The sequence below is a fragment of the Prenolepis imparis genome, unplaced genomic scaffold (genome assembly GCF_030444845.1).
Source record: "Prenolepis imparis isolate NDT839.2.m4 unplaced genomic scaffold, iyPreImpa1.0 SCAF_3, whole genome shotgun sequence".
Classification (NCBI taxonomy): domain Eukaryota; kingdom Metazoa; phylum Arthropoda; class Insecta; order Hymenoptera; family Formicidae; genus Prenolepis; species Prenolepis imparis.
In genome coordinates, this window is record NW_028141161.1 from 11558843 (window position 1) to 11579672 (window position 20830).

The following is a 20830-nucleotide window of genomic DNA, read 5'->3' on the forward strand; positions in this document are numbered from 1 at the left end:
AAAGATCCATGACAAACAGCCAGAGGCACTACGAACAAGCTATTCTCTTCTCAGCAACATGCAACCACACAATTATGTATTGCAAACTACAGAGTAAAATAAAGAGTCAACACTTCGAATTTCAAAGTTAAAAAATTGTCTTTCATAATTTAAAGTTACGACCGTTTTTTCTTTTCAGTTGATTCGGAAATTTAGCATTAAAAAATAGAAACATCGGCATAAGATTTATTTTTCATTATTAGACATTGAGAACTCATTTCAAATTATTTTAATTTCCATTAATTTCTTTTGTTTTACCTGCGAAGGAATCGACGTGAAACTTGATTCGTTTTCATGATTTTGGATCTCGTCCATCGTTAGAATTATTTTTCACTCCGTTTTCAACTTTAATTACACAAACACGAAAATTTTCTTGAAACGCAGATTTAATAGAATTAAATCAAAGACAAAAACGATCGTCGATAGGATGATCGTTAATGAAGCGCGATGGCGATAACTTTTCATTAGCTAACTAACAATAAGAGTGCTGACATTTCTCGATTTCTCATGTATTTTTTTTTTTTTTTTGGGATCAGCAAAAAAATCGAAAAGCTGCATGTTTATGCGCTCATGGCCGTTGAAAAAGAGAAAAGAAAACAATCCTTTTAATTTTTCGACATACTATATATTAAATATATATAGTCTATACTATATACATAATAAAATTGAAACAATCGGCGACGTTAAACACGGAACTTGAACACTGACTGAAGTCTTCCAGCGAACTAAGCAACCAATGAAACTGGCGATTGCGAAATATTATTTCACGCGTAGATAAACATTAAACGCTTTACTATCGCACTATCGTATAATTAGTAAAATAATCATTCCGTATATATTTAAAACAAAATTGTTTTCTTAAACAGCGATTTATATAGACGCGAATAAGTTAATAATATGCGTTTCTAATTTTCTTCTATAAAATGTGTCGAGTTTTTTCGAACAGAAATTACATAAAGATATTGTAAAAATCTAATAATTCTTAAGTATAATATTTAATAATCCCAGCGAACTGTTTTCAGTATTTTCAGATGTAAAATATATTCATATGTGCGATTGTATAACATTTGTAACAATTTATTTTTTGTTATACTTTTCTAAGATAAAAATATAATATCTTTTTTTTTACCATATAGATAATTATTCAGTTAATTGAAGAGAATATACATTAATTATTAATTTTCTAATTATTAATTCCTTCTGATATAAAAGAGAAAAATTAAAATTGTATATTATATTATTCCCTGAAATATACCAAATCTTCTTTTAAATTATTTATATTTTAAAGAACTTATATTGTAAAAATGTTTAGATACTAAAAAAATCTGAATTATACATGGATTCATTAGATCATATACATATTTAATTTCCAGAATGTGTACATTTCTTGAATAAGAAAATCAAAATTTAAGCAAAATGAAAAATTTAATAATATAAAGTAAATAAAATATTTAATAAATAGCTGAAGCAAGTTATAATCTTTGCAGCAGCGAACCGTTTGATAGATAATTGTTTCGAAATGATACCACCTATCATGTGAACTCGTGTTTTGTCATGCGAAAGAGCTGCTAATACGATCATGTGGTATATAATATTTTCATGTATAATAGTTTCATGTTGATAACATATCAAAAGCATCGTTCTACATCTCATAAGACTTTAACCGGCGATGCAAACACTGTATGTAAAGTAAAGTGACGTTACGTTGACAGCATCTAGTATTAGCAGATGAATCTACGTCGCAAGCTATTCATTTTCACATCAGCAGTTTTCGACGTAACGTGATAATTAGTCTTTCTCTTTAAACATCACTACTCACGCGTTTAGATAAAAATATATTAAAGAACCTAATTTTATAAACTAAGAGAATCGATATACTTATTTTTCAATAAAAGAATCAATATATTATTTTTTCTTTCTATTAAAAAATTAAATTTTAAAAATTAAGAGGGACTCTATTACTATTTATAACTAAACTAAATTGAATATAATTATAAATTGAATATCGTTTTGTACAAACAAAAACAAATATAATAAAAAAATATTTAGTTTCTGAGCAATTAACAATCAAATCGAGAGAAAAAAAAGCTTTAAATATTAAAAATTATATGATATAGTAATTTGATTAGTTCAGTATTTTCTTGATAGCTACATTTTTTTCAGATAAAGTGTTATTAGACAGCTGTCCTTCGTCTATGAACATTTATCTTAAGATTCAAAAATTTATATTTACTTAAAATAGTACAATTGAGATACGAAAACCTTCAACACATGCTCAATATCATGATTATTCAATCGCAACGAGTGACTGGACCTTCAACATGCAGTTTAAGTAATAAAAGCTGGACACGCATGCACTAATATCATTTTTTATATTGAGTCGATAATAAAATACAAAATTACAAGGTTTCTGCTCTTTTTATGTGATATTTTACATTACTATTCTATTCTATAGTATTTTACTTTTTTATACGAAAAAATCTGTACGAATGTGCAGATCAGCGACTGACAGAATGAACATCAATAAGCACAAAAATTACAATATTTAGGACCACTGTCTAAATGTGAGAGCGTCTAGGGCCCCGACAGGTGAAAACGCATCACTGTAATTCACGTGCTTCGCGCATCACGATAAAGCAGATATCGCGCATTGTGTGAACATGTGACAAAGACGAGCTTTCTTAACTCGTGGTGAAGTCGTCTGTGGAACTGCAGAATCAGGAGTCAGTCGGGCCTTATTGCGAGCACCGGACGGATACGCGCGATATGTGGACGTAATTCTTGCGAGATATTACTACTCGTACGGAAAAGAGAACGATTGTGTTTTCTTGTCTCTAAAATAGGTGAACGCTCTCTTTCTACCTTCTTTCATAAGAGAAATAAATGCGCGAGAAAGAAATTATGATAAAGTGACAGTGAATAGAGAGATGTGAAATATATTTCAGACTTCAGGGATAGAGAAAAATAAAATTCATTGCGCATTTGCCACGATTTGTAATAAAGCTGAAAAAGTTTCTCATACATTTAAATAAATTGACAAAATTCTTCTTTATTTCAAAAGTGAACTATTGAATTAGAAAATGTTGTGTTAATTATATTACACAATTTTAAAAAATCGACTCTTTATTTCTAAATAAAAAAATAATAAGAGATATTGAGCTTCTTGCATCTATATCTTTCACCTTGTTTTATTATAAAAAATGACATATTAAATATTATAAAAACACAAGAATATATGGTTAATAATCGAAAACATTTTATTTCACTCTGAGATTTTCAAAATGCAAAGAATGTTATATACGAAGTAAAATATAAATATTGTAGAATTTGAAATTCTAAAAAGAATTTAAATGATTTTAATTTTTTTAAAAGTATTTTTTAATTATTTAAAATTTTTCAAGTATTTTAATTTTGTGGAATTTTTTTTTTTTGTTTCTTGCATTTGGGATTATTACTCGGCAAATGATATGCATAAAGAATGCTATTCAGTATCTCTCTCTTTTAAAGGTCAAGAAAAATCGATAAAAATTGAGTATACGACCAATATTATGATGAATATTAGGTTTTTTAAAAATAGATCTAACAATTGAATTATCAGAAGAAAGGTGCTGTTGCGTTATCTTGCATGTAATTTTATTCACCTATGCGCTGATGTCTACCGTTAAAATAATTCATGTGTATTTTAGAAATAAAATATATGACCTAAGAACTCATCTATAATTCAGAATTTTTTTTAGTACTTAAAATTATTTTTGCATATAAATTTTCCAAAATATACATAAACTTGAAGATTCAATTTCTTAAATAAATTTCATATTAATTAATTTTTTTAATTTTTTTGCTAAATTATCGAAAAAATCCTGAAGTACAAAATGCACAAAGTGAAGTGAAGAATAGTGTATATTAATCAAACATAAAAAAATCTTACATTAAATTAGTAATAATATAATTCATATGAACCTTAAAGAATTATTATACATGAATAAAAATACCTTTCACTTTGACTTAACTACAAATATACTAAATAAAAATTTAAATTATATGAAATTGAATACAATTGTGAATATATAGAGTAATCGTTACCATTTAACACTTGATAGAAATAAATTATAAAGGAAACATAACATGACATATTTCCAACAAACACTCGCGTACAATAAATTACAATTCAGATATGACATGATCTTTCGAGACACGTCCTTGCTCACACGCCTGATGATAAAACGCGATGATGCTAATCGCTCCCAAATGTTTCCGCACTACACTCCGCGCTATGTCGAATGATTATTATCGATTGTATCGATATATGTATGTCGCTTACATACGTATCATATCAAGAAAAGCGCGAATAACAGTAGATTAACGTGCGTACTTCCAATCACATCTCAGAAATATCTGCTTGCTCTTAAAGAGAAATATCGAAACATTATTCTTAAATCTTCGAAGAAAAAGTGTTCTTTCGTCACGTTTTTGTTGAACATTACGTTCTTGCAGTTTTCAAATTTCAAGTTTTTGAAGGAAAGAAGAAATATGGTCGTCTCGCCTAGTATTTATTTATTGATGGCCGGAGTGGCTTCTGGGATTTTTCTTTTCATTGGCCTCCGAGCGAGGTAAGTATTATTAATATGATTTAAAGATTATATGAAGATCGATTAATTGTAATATTTTAGTCTACATTATCTTTTAAAATTTTTTTGCACTGATTAAAATGCTTAATGATTATATTTTATTGAATCGTTTTATCGTTAGATAAAAAAAATGATTTATAGAAACGAATTGTAACACGCGGAAAAGTTCTCAAGTTCATGAATCTTTAATCCTTCAATCTTTAAAACTATTGCATTTTTTAAATTTGAGGTATTCGGAATAAATTATTGGGTTTTTTAAAATGTTATGTTAATGTTGAAAAAGCCTATAAGTTTCTTAAAGTTTCAAAACTTTTCCTTGAATTTTTATTTAGATAGTTTTTATTTTTAATTTAGATAGTTTTTGTAAATAATAGTATAATGTAAATTAATGTTTCTTTATTTTTTCTTTTTTTATATTAAACATTTTTCGTTTCTTTTTTTTATAATGGTGTAAACACAGGTTGTATTCAAAAATTCCAAGATTATCAATGATAGATGGATTTACGTTTATCATATACATATTTCGATCATATCAATTTCTTTTTTTTTATAATTCTTCAAAAAAGACTTGTCTTGTGTTGCTTCACGATAAACTTACTTAAGCACTATTGTCGTAATATCATAAACATCGCTAAAAAATTGCGGTTATATTTAAAATAGCTATCTGTTTCTTACATTTAGCATTTTTTTACTTTAAAAAAAAACACATATGTTACATTGTCTCTCACATCGGAAAAACAGAAGAATAAATCTTCACTTAATTTTTTTATCTTTCGAATATAGAGTTTTGTCAATTGCGTGTCGGTAAAAATAACTATTGAAGGTTGATAATACTATTATATAATACTCGAGACTATTTGATTGATGACGCAGTAAATTAGGATAGTTTGTTTTCCGTTCAAATCGAAATATAGGTTTATTATTCAAAGGAAATCGATACCGAAAGAAATGTCTACTGATATTGTACACAGTTGGAAAATGTGTGTTTTCTTGTTAAAAATGGTCCCCGTTAAAATTTTTGTGTTAAATATTTAACACATTCATGTGTTAATTTAACATATTGCTGTTATGTTAATTGGACTCAAATGTTAAATTATTAAAACAACTAAAAAAAAGTGTAAAAATAACACAATGTATATCTATTTTTAATTTTACACAATAAATATGTTCCGTATTATTAGTGACAAGATTTATCTGTTAAAATTTACAGAAAAAAATGTTAATTTTACTTTATAATATAAGTGGGGGTGATAAAATGTAAAATTAACAATTTTTTTAGTTAATTTTTACATTAAAACTATGTTAATTTTACACAAAATTTATTTTAAGTTTATTTGAAGTTTGCATTTATTTTATGTTAAAATATTAACACAATATTCGTGTCACCATTTAACATATCCGTATTATGTTAAATTAACACAAAAATTTCTGTGGACCGTTTGGGACAGGTGATATTTGTTAAATTTAACACAAATTTTTCAACTGTGTAAGATAACCAGATAGCATTGTATTGTTGACCCAAATTAAAAATTAATTTCATTTCTCATCTTCCCAGAGCGTGTCACTGCTTATAATAGAAGCAATATCGTAAAATGGTATAGACTTTCTTGTATTGTTAGATTTGTCGATATTCTCTTATATTTGGACGGATTATTTCCGAAAAGGACGCAAGCTATTTTTTGATGAATTTTCTATTGTTCAAAAATGTACACGTGTACTTACTGAAATAAACTGTGATCTTATAGAAAACAAGCTATTTTCAGTATATAAAATAAGATTAGATTTCTTTTCTAAATTATCTTTATAAAAATAACAAAGATTCAAAGATCATCAGAAGCAACTGCGATCGTCATAATAATTTCTATCTAATATTTGATCAAAAGTTATATAACAGAAAATTTTTCATAAATTATTACTCAAAATGATTAAATTTATAATATATTTTATATTATATAATATTATATAATATATAATATTATATAAAATTTATTTTATATTATTTTGTTTTATTACTAAAACTTACTTTTTAATATTTTTTAAAAATTGATTACATTTTATTTTATTTTGATACAAACATCATTTAATTATCTAATATATCAAATAATATAAATTTCTAAATCATTTTTAATTCACGCTCCCTGAATCAATGATTTATCTTTCTTACATCTATTTTACTTTAATTTTTACCTAATTGTATCTTATCTTACCTTACCGCGTGTATTATCGCATTCTTTTTTTCTCGGCATTACATAATCGCGATGGAAAGAATGTTACGTGCAATGCTCCCGTGCGTGTAAATACTCGGCTGAGGTACCGCGATATCATCAGACGAGCCGGTTTAGGCTCGCACGTCGTTACCGGAAGCGATGATGCACGCGCGACGTATCGACGACGTATCTATCGATGAGCGAGAGGAAGAACGGAAAGGAAGAGGAAGAAGAAAATAGAGAAAGGGAGGAGAAAAGAGTGTCATTAATTAAGGATGCACGTGGCGATCCGGGGCGTGGAACACGTCCTCAACGGCGAAACGTCGACAGACAATGACCGGCACGTATCGAACGAACAATGGATGCAACGGCGCGTAGGGGAACCGGAAGTGCCGTATAGGAACCGAACACTCGGGGATCCGCGCACACCAATCTGGCGTTCTCTTCCATTGTCGGGATACTCGTTGTCGCGGATAGTCGGTCATTCTCGGTGTAAAACGGTGTAAAACGCTAACGCGAATCTTTCTCGAGTGGTCCCCAAAAGGTGCAAAGATGCCCTTCAATTTTCTATTTAATCAATACAACAGTTGATTGGATTCTTTGGTACGATATAATCAAGAGAAGAAGTTTCCACTTTACAATGCTTGATTCTCTACGAAGTTAGAGGTAGAGTGATCTATTGTAACTGTGTCAATTTTTTAACTTATATTATTCGACATCGATGAGATCGACGAAGTTCCTGTTCGATTATACTTGAAACTAATTTTCTGCGAAGTTAGAAATTCGCTTTATGGTCTGTTATAAGAGCGGTAGCATAAAAGAACAGACAAACTTGATTTAACAACACAACTAATTGTAAGACCGATGAAATTTCTACTCAACGTTGGAAATTAATTTTCTACAAAGTTGCAAGTCTACGTTACTTTAAGTTTATTTTAAGAACGATAAAGAACATCTTCAGATAAAAGAAATCAATTATCGATAGTTTGATCGCATAAATCCTCAAATTTTTAGTGTGTCACTTCGAAAAAAATAACATAAAATGCACAAATATAAATGTAATATCTATAATTATATAAAGAATAAAAAATATAGAGAATAAAAATAAAAAAAAAAAAAAAAAAGAAATGAATCGCATATAAATCGCCGGAAATAACGCTAACAAAATAAAATAAAACAGAAATATAGAAAGTCTGCTAATAGAAAATTCGAACATTGCATTTTTGATCGTATGAGAAACGAAGTTGAAGAAACAGCGTTAAACGATAAACAGAACAGTTCGTCGATTTTTTACTCGATGACAATAGCGCGAAACATTCGCGTTAGTGTTCATTGTGAGACCGGATTGAAGCTGAACGACCGATGAAACATTTTTTTCTGAGGATTCTCTGCGGGAGAAAGCGAGATAAACGGTAAGTGTGAACATTGTGAGTAGGTCTCCATAATTATAGTGTGTCTGCAAAATTATACTAATAAAATAATATTAAGTTTTTATTAGAGATTATAGACAATAGAAATGGAATTACTAGATAATAGAAATAGAATACATACTAGATAGTAGAATACATATTATATAAAAGAAAGATTTTTATAAAAGATAGCGAATTTTTCATCGTATTATACGATCACTGCACTTCATCTTTTTTTCGTATAAGAAATTTTTCGCTAATTTACTTCAACAAATAAAAGAAAAGAGAAAAGACAAATATATCAATAAGATTAATGAAACAAAATACCTATTATTAAAAATTGATCATAAAATCTTAAAATGCAATCTCGAAATTATTTTGTTTTCAGAATAATTTTTACTCCAGATATTTTTTTACAGACTAATGTATTGCATCAATTGGGGGTAACATATTTTAGAAAATCTGCTTTAATTAAAGAATTAGAGCGATTTAATTGAAAAGTGATGAAGTAAAGATTTATATATTCATAAGTTATAAAAAAATCGCATATATTCTTGATGATTTTCTTGTTATTTCTGTCTCATATAAATTGTAGGTGTGTGTATCAGGGACCCGGACCGAATCGGAACCAAAACCGATAACCGTTCCATAACCGTTTTTTTAATAGAACCGAAACTGTAAATCGTATTGAAATTCTATTAAATTTATAACACCGGAACCATAATCGAACAGTTAAATTATTTTCGGTTTACGGTTCTTTTCGGTATTTTTTTCTGTTTTTGCGCAAATGACGGAAATGTCATGATAACTGTCTCCTTGAAGTGCAATATAGTTATAATTATTTTTTAAATGTTCTGTGAAACGTGTATGTATTATCGCAACAATGATATCTGTGAGGATATTATATTTTTCGTTATATTATAACTATATTGCACTTCAAGGAGACAGTTATCATGACATTTCCGTCATTTGCGCAAAAACAGAAAAAAATACCGAAAAAAATCGTAAACCGAAAATAATTTAACGGTCCGGTTATGGTTCCGGTGTTATAAATTTAATAGAATTTCAATACGATTTACAGTTTCGGTTCTACTAAAAAAACGGTTATGGAACGGTTATCGGTTTTGGTTCCGGTTCGGTCCGGGTCCCTGGTATATTATAGTCATTAATCAAGGATTTGTTAAATAATAATGTGGTATTACTGCGCGGTTGTCTAAAGCGTTTATTATGTAATACGAAGCATTACACGATTACATAAACGGATTACAGCAACGCTGTGAAGCTGTGAATTGTCGTATGCGGAGAAATCAGGAAATGATCGAAGTATACAAGAAGTCTCTCGCACGTTGCCGAATACGATTGATTTCATAATGCTCATTTAATATTTATTTATTTGCTGTGACCCATACTTTAATGGTAATAATGATGATTTTAAAATTTTAGAAGATGAAAAGATTATATTTTTTGTGTGTGTGCAGAATGTGTGTGTGTGTGTGTGTGTGTGTGTGTTTGCCTTAGTCATTGTGTATGCAGGAATAAGAAATTATCTTATTATAAGAAATCTTAGATTTATAAAAACTGAATATTTAATCTTCCTTCTTTTATTAATTCAATTACCATAAAAAATACAATTTATTCCATGAGTCATTACGCTCTCAAATTGTTATCAGCTTATACTGTGACTACTGTAATTATTTAAGTAAAGAGAAAAAAATGTTAATTATTTTCAAAATATAAATAAAGTAAAATTTTATAATGGACAAAATAAACTTTTAAACATATATAAAAAATATTTCCTCTCTTATATTTATCACCATTTAATAATTTGAAATAAATTTTATTAATGAATATTTAATGAAAATTGATTTATATCGTTTGACACAATTTTTGAACTTTATACATTAAATATTTTAGTAATCTTTTAGCAAAAATACGTGAGCTTAGTAACATAATGTATGTGTCTTAAAATTGAGAATGTCATAAAAATGTGAGTACAAAAAATATAAACTGAAATCAACGCTTTCATTGAACATATAATATAATTCTCTCATTCTAAAAAATAATTCAAATTTATGTGTGTTTTGTGTTTGACCGTGAAATTTCTTATTATTATTAATAATCATGTTAAAATATCGAATTTGTATCTGCATCATGATTCAACTTTCGACATTACATCATATCATATTTTCATAAAATTAACGACATAGATTGGCAATATTTGCCGCAGAGTAGAATAAGAAATAAAGACCGACGATTCTCCCGATGCCGTCATAATCGGATGTTTCGAGCGACCGCCGAAATTCAGTGAAAGTTCCCATAAATCGCACGAACATGGGTCATCGGTTAATGAGAGAGAAAGAGAAGAAAACAGAGCAAGAGAAAGGAATATTGTTGCGGCGAATGTAACGAAGACAGAGATTCCTACCATCGGCAGAAATCAGCGCGCATAACCGCGCGATCCTGAGTTTCCCCGGCCAACGACAGTTCACTGTCACTTTCGAGCCGACAGTCCGATACGAGGATACGATCGTGCCGGTTCTCTGCGGCGCGTCTGGTCCACGGAAATGACATGCCGAGCGAGTTAACAAGTCTGCGGTCTGACCGCGTGCCAAACTCACACTTCCGTCAACATCGTCGAAGACGCGACTTGAATTGCAACTTTCTAGGAAAATTCGAATTAAAACGATTTTCTAAAGAACAATAAAGATTGAAATAAAGTGTCTAGTCTAGAGTATTAAAATAAACTGGATGCCAGACCAGAAGCAGCATTTGTGGACTACAAGTTAGAGAGAAAAGATAACCAGAAAGACGAAAGGACTCAAGAGGAGTGGAGAGAAGAACGACTAAAAAAGAAAAAAAATCTCCTAAAGACTACCTAGAGGAACAAAATCGCTACCTGGAGAAAAAAATCGCAAGAGAAGAGGTACAATGAAAATATTCGATTGTAGGAATACCTGATATAATCGAAGCAACTTTTAAATTTAAAAAAAAATCGGAATGTTACAGCAAGCCTGGTGTATGTTAGGATAATAGAAGATTGACAGAAGTGAAAGGAAGAAGAAATCGTATATAGGCATTGAATAGAGAGGATTATCTAAGGTGATTGATGCGCGTGAGAAGTAATTAGAGAAGAAATCTAAGACTTCGTAGAATCATAACGTGATCATGAATTGACGGATGCACATTAAAGAAGAAACAAGATCAATAAACGAAAAAGGAAGAAGAGGTTGTGGGAATCTATCATTCAAGTAATTTGATCGAAAAGATCGGCCAAGCTTATCGGAACTTGTGGAACAACGAGAAGATCTGGTATCCTATGAGAACGAGTTACGAAGCTAAAGAAGATACATCTACAAGAGGAAGCCAACAAAATCAGTTAATTAAGAGGATCGTCTGAGGAGATGACGCACGAGATACAACAAGAAAAAGAGATTGTAAAAATCCAAGAAAAAGTCAGTATGTGAATTTGCTACACATGACAATAAAAAAAAGCAGGATCGATCAAAAAGAAAGTCGAGAAGTTTAATTGACAAAATCATCTGAAAGAATTGAAAAAGTATAATGAGACAAAGAGAAAATCTAATCTACCGAAAAAAATCACTAAGATCCGGTTAAAATCAAGATAAAAAGAGGAATAAAGAAAACATCTCAATGCAATTTAATTATAAAACTATAACTTGAAGAAATCAAAGCGCGGTGAAAGTCACATGAATACATCAGAAACGAACAAGGATTCTAACAGCAGGAAAATCAAGGAAGCAAAAGTGAAAGACGAAGTAGTGCTTTCGTCATAAAAATTAAGATTTTATAATTTTAAAGAACTTTCATATATATTGAATTAAGATTAAATCCAGTACGTAATTGCCATGATTATATAATTTTTGCCAGTTATTTTTGAATTAGACGTACATTCGTGCATAGGAGTAAACAACTCTGCACAAATTAGAAATAATTGCACGTTACGTAAAATCTACGTCAACGTAACTCTCGTCGATCGCGCGCGTTGGAAAGCTGCGTCGTTGCAATCACGTAACCGGCGAAATTAGAGCGCGAATTACGCAATCACAACGAGACATCGTGGATTTGTCAGGAAATGTGGGTGGCCAGAACGCGGAAGAGATGAGCCGAGGAAGCTGCCGGGGAAAGCGAAAATCGCGGACCAGATGCGGAATCGTCGAATCACTGTGCCCGTCATCGTAAATGCAAAATTACCGGGTGACACTTTCGCATATTAAGTCGCGATAAATTACATGCAAATTTGCAGACATCGTACCTGGTTCAAAGGATGACCTCGCAATGGAATTCACCGAAGCCGATTAAACCAATATCGGTCAAAACTAATTGCCCTAAACTTTTTTTCGTTTCAAATTAATGGTATAATTAGTGCTATAATTTAGAAAAAAAAACGAGAAATTTATATCCAAAGCAAAAAAAAGTTGGATCAGCGTTGACAATCGATTAATTGTAAAGTTAATATATATTGCTGATTTAGAAAGGTAAGAGAAATACATATATTCAAATCGGAGTAAAATTCCGCGATTACGCCAACGTTGGCTAGAACTAATCGTGATTAATCTTACAGTTCATTTTGCATAATTTATATTACAACATGTACCATTATTTAAAAAATAATAAATAATTGTGAACGAAAGAACGAAGTTAAAGAGAAAGACGAGTGTTGCTTTCGCAAGAAAACGCGTTCTGCAATCAGCAACATGCTGATTTACGTTTTCAGCTTGATCTCAACGCTTCTAATTGAGAATGACAAAGTCGTGCATGGTCAAGAAAGATACAACATGGCGACCTTTATGGTTCTATTTCTTCTAATTACCATTGAGGTAGTGCTGGTGAAGGTCGTCACTTCCGATATGGAACGAGACGAGGACAGTCACTCACCGCTAAGCACGGCCGCAGCGTTTTTCGATCGCGACGATTAGAAAATCGTGATAAATTTAGGAACAATGAGAATTTAAATTAATTTCGTTGAAAGTGGCAGAAGCGAGCTTAACAAGTTTTTTAAAAATAATTTTGCAATAATATCGCACGTATATTGCAAATAAAAATTTTTATTTCTTAATATACCTATATATTTTTATATGAAATAGGTTCTGTCTTTATAAACAAATATAATTATTTAAAAAATAAATAAAATCGCATTGTACATATTTCAAATAATTAAATCACCATGATATATATTCACGATACTTTAAGATTTTATTGTTAAAACTGAAACAATCAATATTCATTAAAAGTGACTCGTGACACTGATAATTTATCACATATTTATGTTTGACTTCTGCCACTTTCCAAATAAATATAAATCGTTAATTGAGAGCGTGTGTGCATTGACCGAAAAAAAAAGAAACTAGAAAAACGCGCTATTACAGAACAAAGCAGTATCCGCGTCTATTAATAAATATATACTTTCTATTACATTTTCTTTTCATACTATTGGCTTGTGCCAATTATTATGTCTCGATAATATAGGATCTCGTGTAGTAATATACGTATACAGGGTGTTTTAAAATTGTCAGTACGACTTCTTCAAATAATTTAGTTTTCTTTAACAAAAAAAATTTTGATATCCTTCAAATAATGTAAAATTTTCATTAATAAAAATTTAATTTAAGTGTAAATAGAAAATTGTATATTATACAACTCTTGATTAATCCATACATATTATTAATATCAGAATATTATTTAAGAATATTATTTAATTCTAGTTTAGAAACTGTATTAGGAAATATAATTGTAAATTATTTAATACTGAAAAGTACATAAACACAATATAATGTGCCATGAAAAAATTTAGGAATTTTTAAATTTAAATTCGATGAAGTAGGGGGAGGAAATCAATTTCCTATGGATTTCCGCGTATTATATGTGATTGTTTTATTATGTATTAAATAAGTATGTTCGTCAAAATTATTTAATCTTAAATAATTTTCAGTTTAATTGAAAACCAAAAGTAATAAGTCTTTAAAATATGAAAAAGTTTTTTTTAAGTTCAAAAAAATAAATTCTTTACTTTTGCTATACAACACAAAATTTTGTCCGATTGCCATGATTTTGCGAAGCACCCTGTATAGTAAATGTGCATTGTAGTTTGTGCATGCATATGCAATAAGCGCGGTTATTTTGTACCGTTACGACGTTATAAATATGTAACGACTGTGCCCTAGAATACGTAGTTCGAGTCGATCATTGTGGCTTCACAATATGATAAATTGCGGTAGCTTTATTGCGTGTGATACACGCTTATCCTTCGATTATTATTGTATTACTTTGTTCAACGGGTGACATAAACTGTGCAATTATATCATCCTACGTCATAAATGTCTACAAAAGATGTTTGTATCTCAAAAATAAATTCAATCAATGACTAATTTATCAAACTACTCGTTATTTCCTCATTTCTGGGATTGACATTAACTTATTTACTATTCTATAGTTCGTAAATATCTATTTTTTTAGAATATATCTCTTCTATAAATTTCATAATTATTATTAATTAATAAATATGTTGTTTATTTGTACCTTATGTGATCTTCATTTTCAGACACACAAAACCTATCTCTAGTTTAAATATATAAATGAATAAATATATATAATGTGTATAATAATAATTAGATTATAATATTATATATATAGAATATTATAATGTAATTATTACCATGATAACAATAATTAATACTTAATATTTTGTATAAATAACAAGATGTCTAAATAATAATCAAGATATATGAGAGAAAAAGTACAAAATAGAAATTCGAATTTTATTTATTTAATAATGTTTTTTACCGACTATGCAAAATGCCTACGTCAACATCATATATTTTGTTTTTTCTTAATTTGTTATATCTTTCACATACATTGTATGGGAATTATCATAAATTAAAATAAGATTTTTTAATTGTATTTAGATTTAAATTTGAGGTAAAGAATATTATAAGTGATCGGTCTATGTGATCAGTATGCATTTTTTTTTTATGAAGTCTCCTTGACTTGTACTATCGATAAAAAAATTTTTTTCAGGAAAAATTCGAAGTCGAAAGAAAAAAAGCGAGTGGTTGTAAATGACGGCCACTGCGCCTGTTGCTTGGCACCACTTTTAATCAGCCGTGGTGTGCGTTGCAACGATTGCGACACTAGGGCCTGCAGAAAGTCCTGCTCTCGTTGGGACACATCAGATAATGCTTGGAATTGCATATTTTGCCATCAACGAAGGTCTCTTTAATACGTTAATATTTATCATAATATATATTATTAATCTTTGACACGATATTTTAATATTACTTTAATTTATATATGTATTTTCTCGTAAAAATTGTTCTTTATTTTTGATGAATGAAACATAATTTCTCTTCAAATTATTAATTATTTTTAATGAAGACTTAATATTGAATCAATACGTATGGCATTAAAAAGATATTTTTCGAAGTTTAACATTTATTTTTAATAAAGTTCCAAAGAAAGGATAATTCTCTTAATTTCACAGAGCGTGGATGAGAAGAAATGAGAAATGCTTCGAAAATTTCGGTGGTACGACAAATGAAAAGGAGGAATTGCATAGCTTCTTCGGCACTGCTAAATCGCGAGTCTACATTGCAGGTGATGTATAAAAGTCGTATAAAACTTTTTAATGTTTGGTCAAATATTTATACGATTTGTACGATAAATTATCTATAAATGTCATAAAGATTTCGTAACATCCATATCGGAATTAATTATATATGTTTATGATACCATAAATTAATTCATCTAATTTAAATATTATTTATTATTCCTCTAATCTTTAGAAATGTTAAGTATTTCAGGAGTATGATATTTCGAAACGGTGACATTGTAACCAGCATATCTTCTACTTGTTCGATTACATTTCTTTCCCTACGATTTTGTGTATCGCGCATTTATTGTTTTACCCGTGATTGGCGAACGTCTGTCCTTGTTCCAAGACGGAAAAGTCGCGTAACGGAAGGAGACTGACATTAACAGTAAGAATGGCTCGAAAAGTCTCTCACGACGATGCTCATTGTTCGGTGCGCGCCGCGTGATCCACCACATGAATCGTATCAACGCGCTCGATCGGGAAAGAGCACGAGTGACCTAACGGACACGAAGGTGTATGGTCCAAGATTTAGAAAGCGACTTTTCTTCATTTCGTGACGAACGTGCGCTGGCGGACTGTGATAGCGGCAAAACACGATACGCGTTTCAAATAGTCTCGCGATATTGAGAAATGTGCGAGATAATGAAATGTGATATATAAATCAAACATTGAAAGAAAGAACGTGCTTCTAATATATGAACATAATATCCGCGATTTTATAACGTAAATTTGTATTGAGATTAACATAAATTTGGAACGCGTGCATTTGATAAGCGTATCTCTTTATTTTTTGACATTTACTCTTTTACGTATTTTTTTTTTCAATTAAACAATAATAAAAAATTGTATATTTGTGAATTTTTTAAATCAAATTTCTACATCAAGTATTAATAATAAATTATATTTCTAAGAATATTCAAAATTATTCTCCAGAACATGCAGTTGCGACAAACATGGAGCAAATTCAGGAGGATCAGGAAGAAAAGCGCACAGTGCACGTAATCCGAAATTTTGTTGAGAAGATAGTCGAGGGTCTCATTGAGAATGTGGATGACACGTCGATCGATCGACTCTATAAAAATTCCGAATGTAAGTGTATTCTATATATTGCACATTAAAAAAAAAAAAGAAAAAATACAGATGTAAAATATAATTGAAACTTTATTTAATTTCTATCAACAGACGACAAATTTTTGGAGGAACATCGTCCACCGTTGATTGCCGCTTTGACTCGATTGGCTACGTGTCTGGAAACATCTCTTACAAGTACGTACACTATTTAATTTAATCGATTTTTTTTTATCAATCACTCATCATTAAAGAAAGAAACAGTTTTCTCTATTATATTTAAATTTGTGAATTAATTTTTAGACATTTTTTTTTTTTTCAAATTATATTGTGATTTATAAGGCCCACAGTAATCAGTGCTAAATCCACTTCGCACTGTTACAAAAATAAATGATCTCATGTTATATCAAGTTCTTGCAGTGAAATCTTCAGAAATAAGCATCGTATGACCTGCATTTCTACATACATTTATGTCTCGAGCTCACTAATACACGTTGTCATTTTATTCTCGCATTACCAGAAGAAAAATTCAATGGATGTCGTATAATTTCAACTTCTCTGTAATACATTTATAAACAGCGCGTTCATACAGAGCGTTTCTTTCGAAATACAACTAAAATTTCATTCTCGATACGTAGTGTTTATGATACCATAAATTAATTTATGATATAAATTAAATGCACTACTGTTGATAAATAAGTAATATTGTTTCGAAATTATAATCATGAGTGTCTTGATAATTTATTTTTTTTTTTTAATAACAAATGTAGACTGCTTAATTAAATAATTTGATGATTAGTTAAAGTTTATGAATGATTATTTAAAGACTATTAATATATATTCGCATTCCAAAATAAATTCAATTCTCAAACTTGTTCGAAAAAATATATATCAACTGTCAAACTTTAACGCGATATGAGCGGAACAACGCGATCGATTCCGAATACAATTCGCTGACAAGTCTGAAGGTCGACACTCGGTGTATTCTCATCTCGATCATGCACACCATTTATTAACCGCCACCGCGATAATCCCGACAAAGACAATGCGCTTCGTTCCGTTTCAACTCTGGCTGCCGTTCTCCAGGCATTTTGATCATTATACCTGCATCCGCGACATCTTGACGGTGAGATTACGTAAAAGACACTGCCAACGTTCGTAATTAACGTAGCTCATCCTCCTCTCACTTGGTTCATTCCGCGCAATTTTGTTTTCCCACGGCTGGCGCGACGCGATCCCGTTAAACACGAAAACCGGCTGTTTCTGTCGTAGCGAAAGTGGGTTGCAAATTTGTTATCAATGAGCACAAGAAATTGGAACACCTAGATATTGTGAACAGGAAGCCTGTGAGAGGTTCACTATTTAATGTTTAAAAAAAAAGCGTTTTTTTCTACCCGCTAAAAAAAGAACAGAATTTTTGTTTGAATAATTCTTCAATTTTTTTGTTATGGTGTATACATTATATTTTTTATTGTATTAAACATTATGAAATCGTATGATTTGATAGAATGTATGGCAATGCAGCGTTACAACAAACAGTTCGTTTCTTTCGAGATAATATTAAAAATGTATCTTTCTATATTTTGTCAGTGAGATATGTAATACATGTAATATATTTATTTAAAAGCAATAATGCGATATTTTATTTTTAAGATCTTATTTCTTATATTTTTAAAAGAAACATTTTTGTGCAGAACCTACATAACGTGTGTACGTAGTTCAGTGAAAGGTCGATAGATTGTGCATGCTGTATCTCAACGGTGTTTTCTTTAAACAAATATCTGATCTGTAAAATTTTGCAGGCAATTCAGATTATTCATAACAGCATTTTTAATTTAAATACAAAGCCTTCATTCATTGTAATTCTGATATGTTTGGTATAATACAATTAATTAGCAAAAGAGCAGTGACATAATTTTTTATTTTAATCTTAAAGTTTTAATAAGTAGAATTGCAGTTTTAGTAAAAATTAATTTGTGCTAATAAGTGTCAAAACTAAATTCGCATTACTAAATATCTTCCTAATATGATTTTATTATAAAAATATATCGCAATATTGATTTTATCGTAAAAATATTATGTATGTATAAACATCTAATTATTCTGACTTAAAAAGAAATCTCAGCTTCACATAGCTTTTATAAATCTGTTTGATTTTTATTCTAACTTAAATCACTTTGAGTTTCTCCAATACTTTCTAATGTCTTTAATAATAAATTACAGGCAACACATCCGAATTTTTTTAAATCATTAAATATCATAATGGAAAAATTTAATGAAAGAAAGAACTGTTCTACAGAGAATTGATGTATAATTGCATCTTCTATAAATTATAAAAAAAAAAAATATTCCGACCGTTTGCGTGATTAGCCTTGTTATTTATAATGGTATGATAGTACGAACGCGCATTAAAGAAAGAAACAGTCGCACGACTCAAAAAGTAGATCTGAAAGCCGATCGCCATTTAACAGCGGATTCTCGATGGCGAAAGTTGAAACTTCAACTTTAATCCAGTTTTTAGTTTCGAAGACACTTCAAAGATGATCGTAAATATTATTCTTGTTATATATAAAAGCTCAAAGATTTTAAAAATATTACTTTCCAGAAATTGCCTGATATAATCGCTTGATATAAAATTTCAGTAATTTCATATTATGCAATAATATACTATTGAATTAATATGAATAATAATTCATTTTCAAGAATTTCTAATAATTCGAAAATTACTTAAGATCTCAGGATCAATGTAGAATAGATTTAAATAATTAAAAAACTAAAACAGCAGATATAGTCCCCACCTCTCACTTTTTGAAATTCAAAAATTTAATTAATTACCAAGCGAGAAAAGTTTCGAGTTGTCTAGCTAATCTTTTGATGCAAAACGGTTTGTAATGAAAAATTTAATCGTCATGAAAATTATAACACGAAATTTAAAATAGCGAATCTTACAATATAACACTTCTTTCTGACTGAATCACTGCAATTTCTGACTCGAAGGATAGATTTCTGATTAGCTGATTCGCTAATTGAAGGAAATTATATGAAGGAAATAATAATTTGCAACGATCTTGTTGAATGATAATCGTCAAGTCGTCGTGTTTGACTCACTCGAAGAATATATAAACAATCTCATTAAAAAAATAAAAAGTGATAATTATATTTAAAATTTGCTCGCACGCATACTAAGCAAATCTGCAATAAAATAACTATATCTATATATAAACTTTTCAATGATGATAAATAGTATATCGGCCAAAATTGCTTACATATTTATCAATTATTCACGTAAATAAGTGCAAAAGAATAAAAGTGCAAAATAATTGCAAAAGATTTATAGCTCATAATAATTTATAAATAATTTTTTATAATGATTTATAAATAATTCTTTCATTTTCAATCATTATTCAAAAAACGACTGTTTCTACTGACATTTTCGTTGAAGAAAAATCAACTGGTAATCAACTAACAAAATCGTCTTATCGCAATTTTATTATAATTTTATTCTATATGTATGTAGGCTAAATCTAACAAACAACAAATCCATAAGAAAATTCAGGTCGGGTGTAAAAGCACACGGGTAGCATTCGCAGATAAGGAAAACTAGTTCCGTGACTCTTCCACGAATCGAAGTGACATTTACGCAGTTACGATCGATTAATTTGGTACCGGTTACTTACGTCGCAGAATTTTCGAAGTTAAAATCATATCCTAGTCGTAATCAAAGTCGTACTAATTCCAATCTGATCCAGAGAATGATATGAGATTAAATCTCGCGTAATTCGAGCGGTTACTTTTACTTTCTGTCATACGGACACGAACGGCTCTTTTCTTCAGGTTCTATTTAAAAGAGAACTAAAAAGAGTCTCATAA

At 29.7% G+C, this 20830-nt stretch overlaps 2 protein-coding genes across 7 annotated transcripts in view; one reads left to right on the forward strand and one right to left on the reverse strand.

Moving 5' to 3' along the window:
• LOC145933955 (choline/ethanolamine transporter flvcr2b) overlaps positions 1–20830 on the reverse strand; it is a 52200-nt gene that overhangs the window by 9470 nt on the left and 21900 nt on the right. Inside the window, exon 1 of one of the 3 annotated variants that reach the window (XM_083034039.1) lies at positions 298–734. The exons of the other annotated variants lie outside the window; for them this stretch is intronic. Within the exon in view, the coding sequence (XP_082890165.1) occupies positions 298–354 (57 nt within the window). The 5' untranslated portion in view covers positions 355–734. Of the gene's footprint in view, positions 1–297; positions 735–20830 lie in introns of those variants that run through there. 3 annotated transcript variants of the gene reach the window in all.
• Positions 2770–20830, forward strand: part of LOC145933951 (uncharacterized) — a 38049-nt gene continuing 19988 nt past the window's right edge. The window contains exons 1-6 of one of the 4 annotated variants that reach the window (XM_083034025.1): positions 2770–2882; positions 4534–4649; positions 15319–15510; positions 15782–15894; positions 16826–16981; positions 17075–17158. In XM_083034025.1, the coding sequence (XP_082890151.1) occupies positions 4570–4649; positions 15319–15510; positions 15782–15894; positions 16826–16981; positions 17075–17158 (625 nt within the window). In that variant the 5' untranslated portion in view covers positions 2770–2882; positions 4534–4569. Of the gene's footprint in view, positions 2883–4533; positions 4650–8029; positions 8287–15318; positions 15511–15781; positions 15895–16825; positions 16982–17074; positions 17159–20830 lie in introns of those variants that run through there. The other 3 variants (XM_083034028.1, XM_083034027.1, XM_083034026.1) reach the window with 3 other exon arrangements.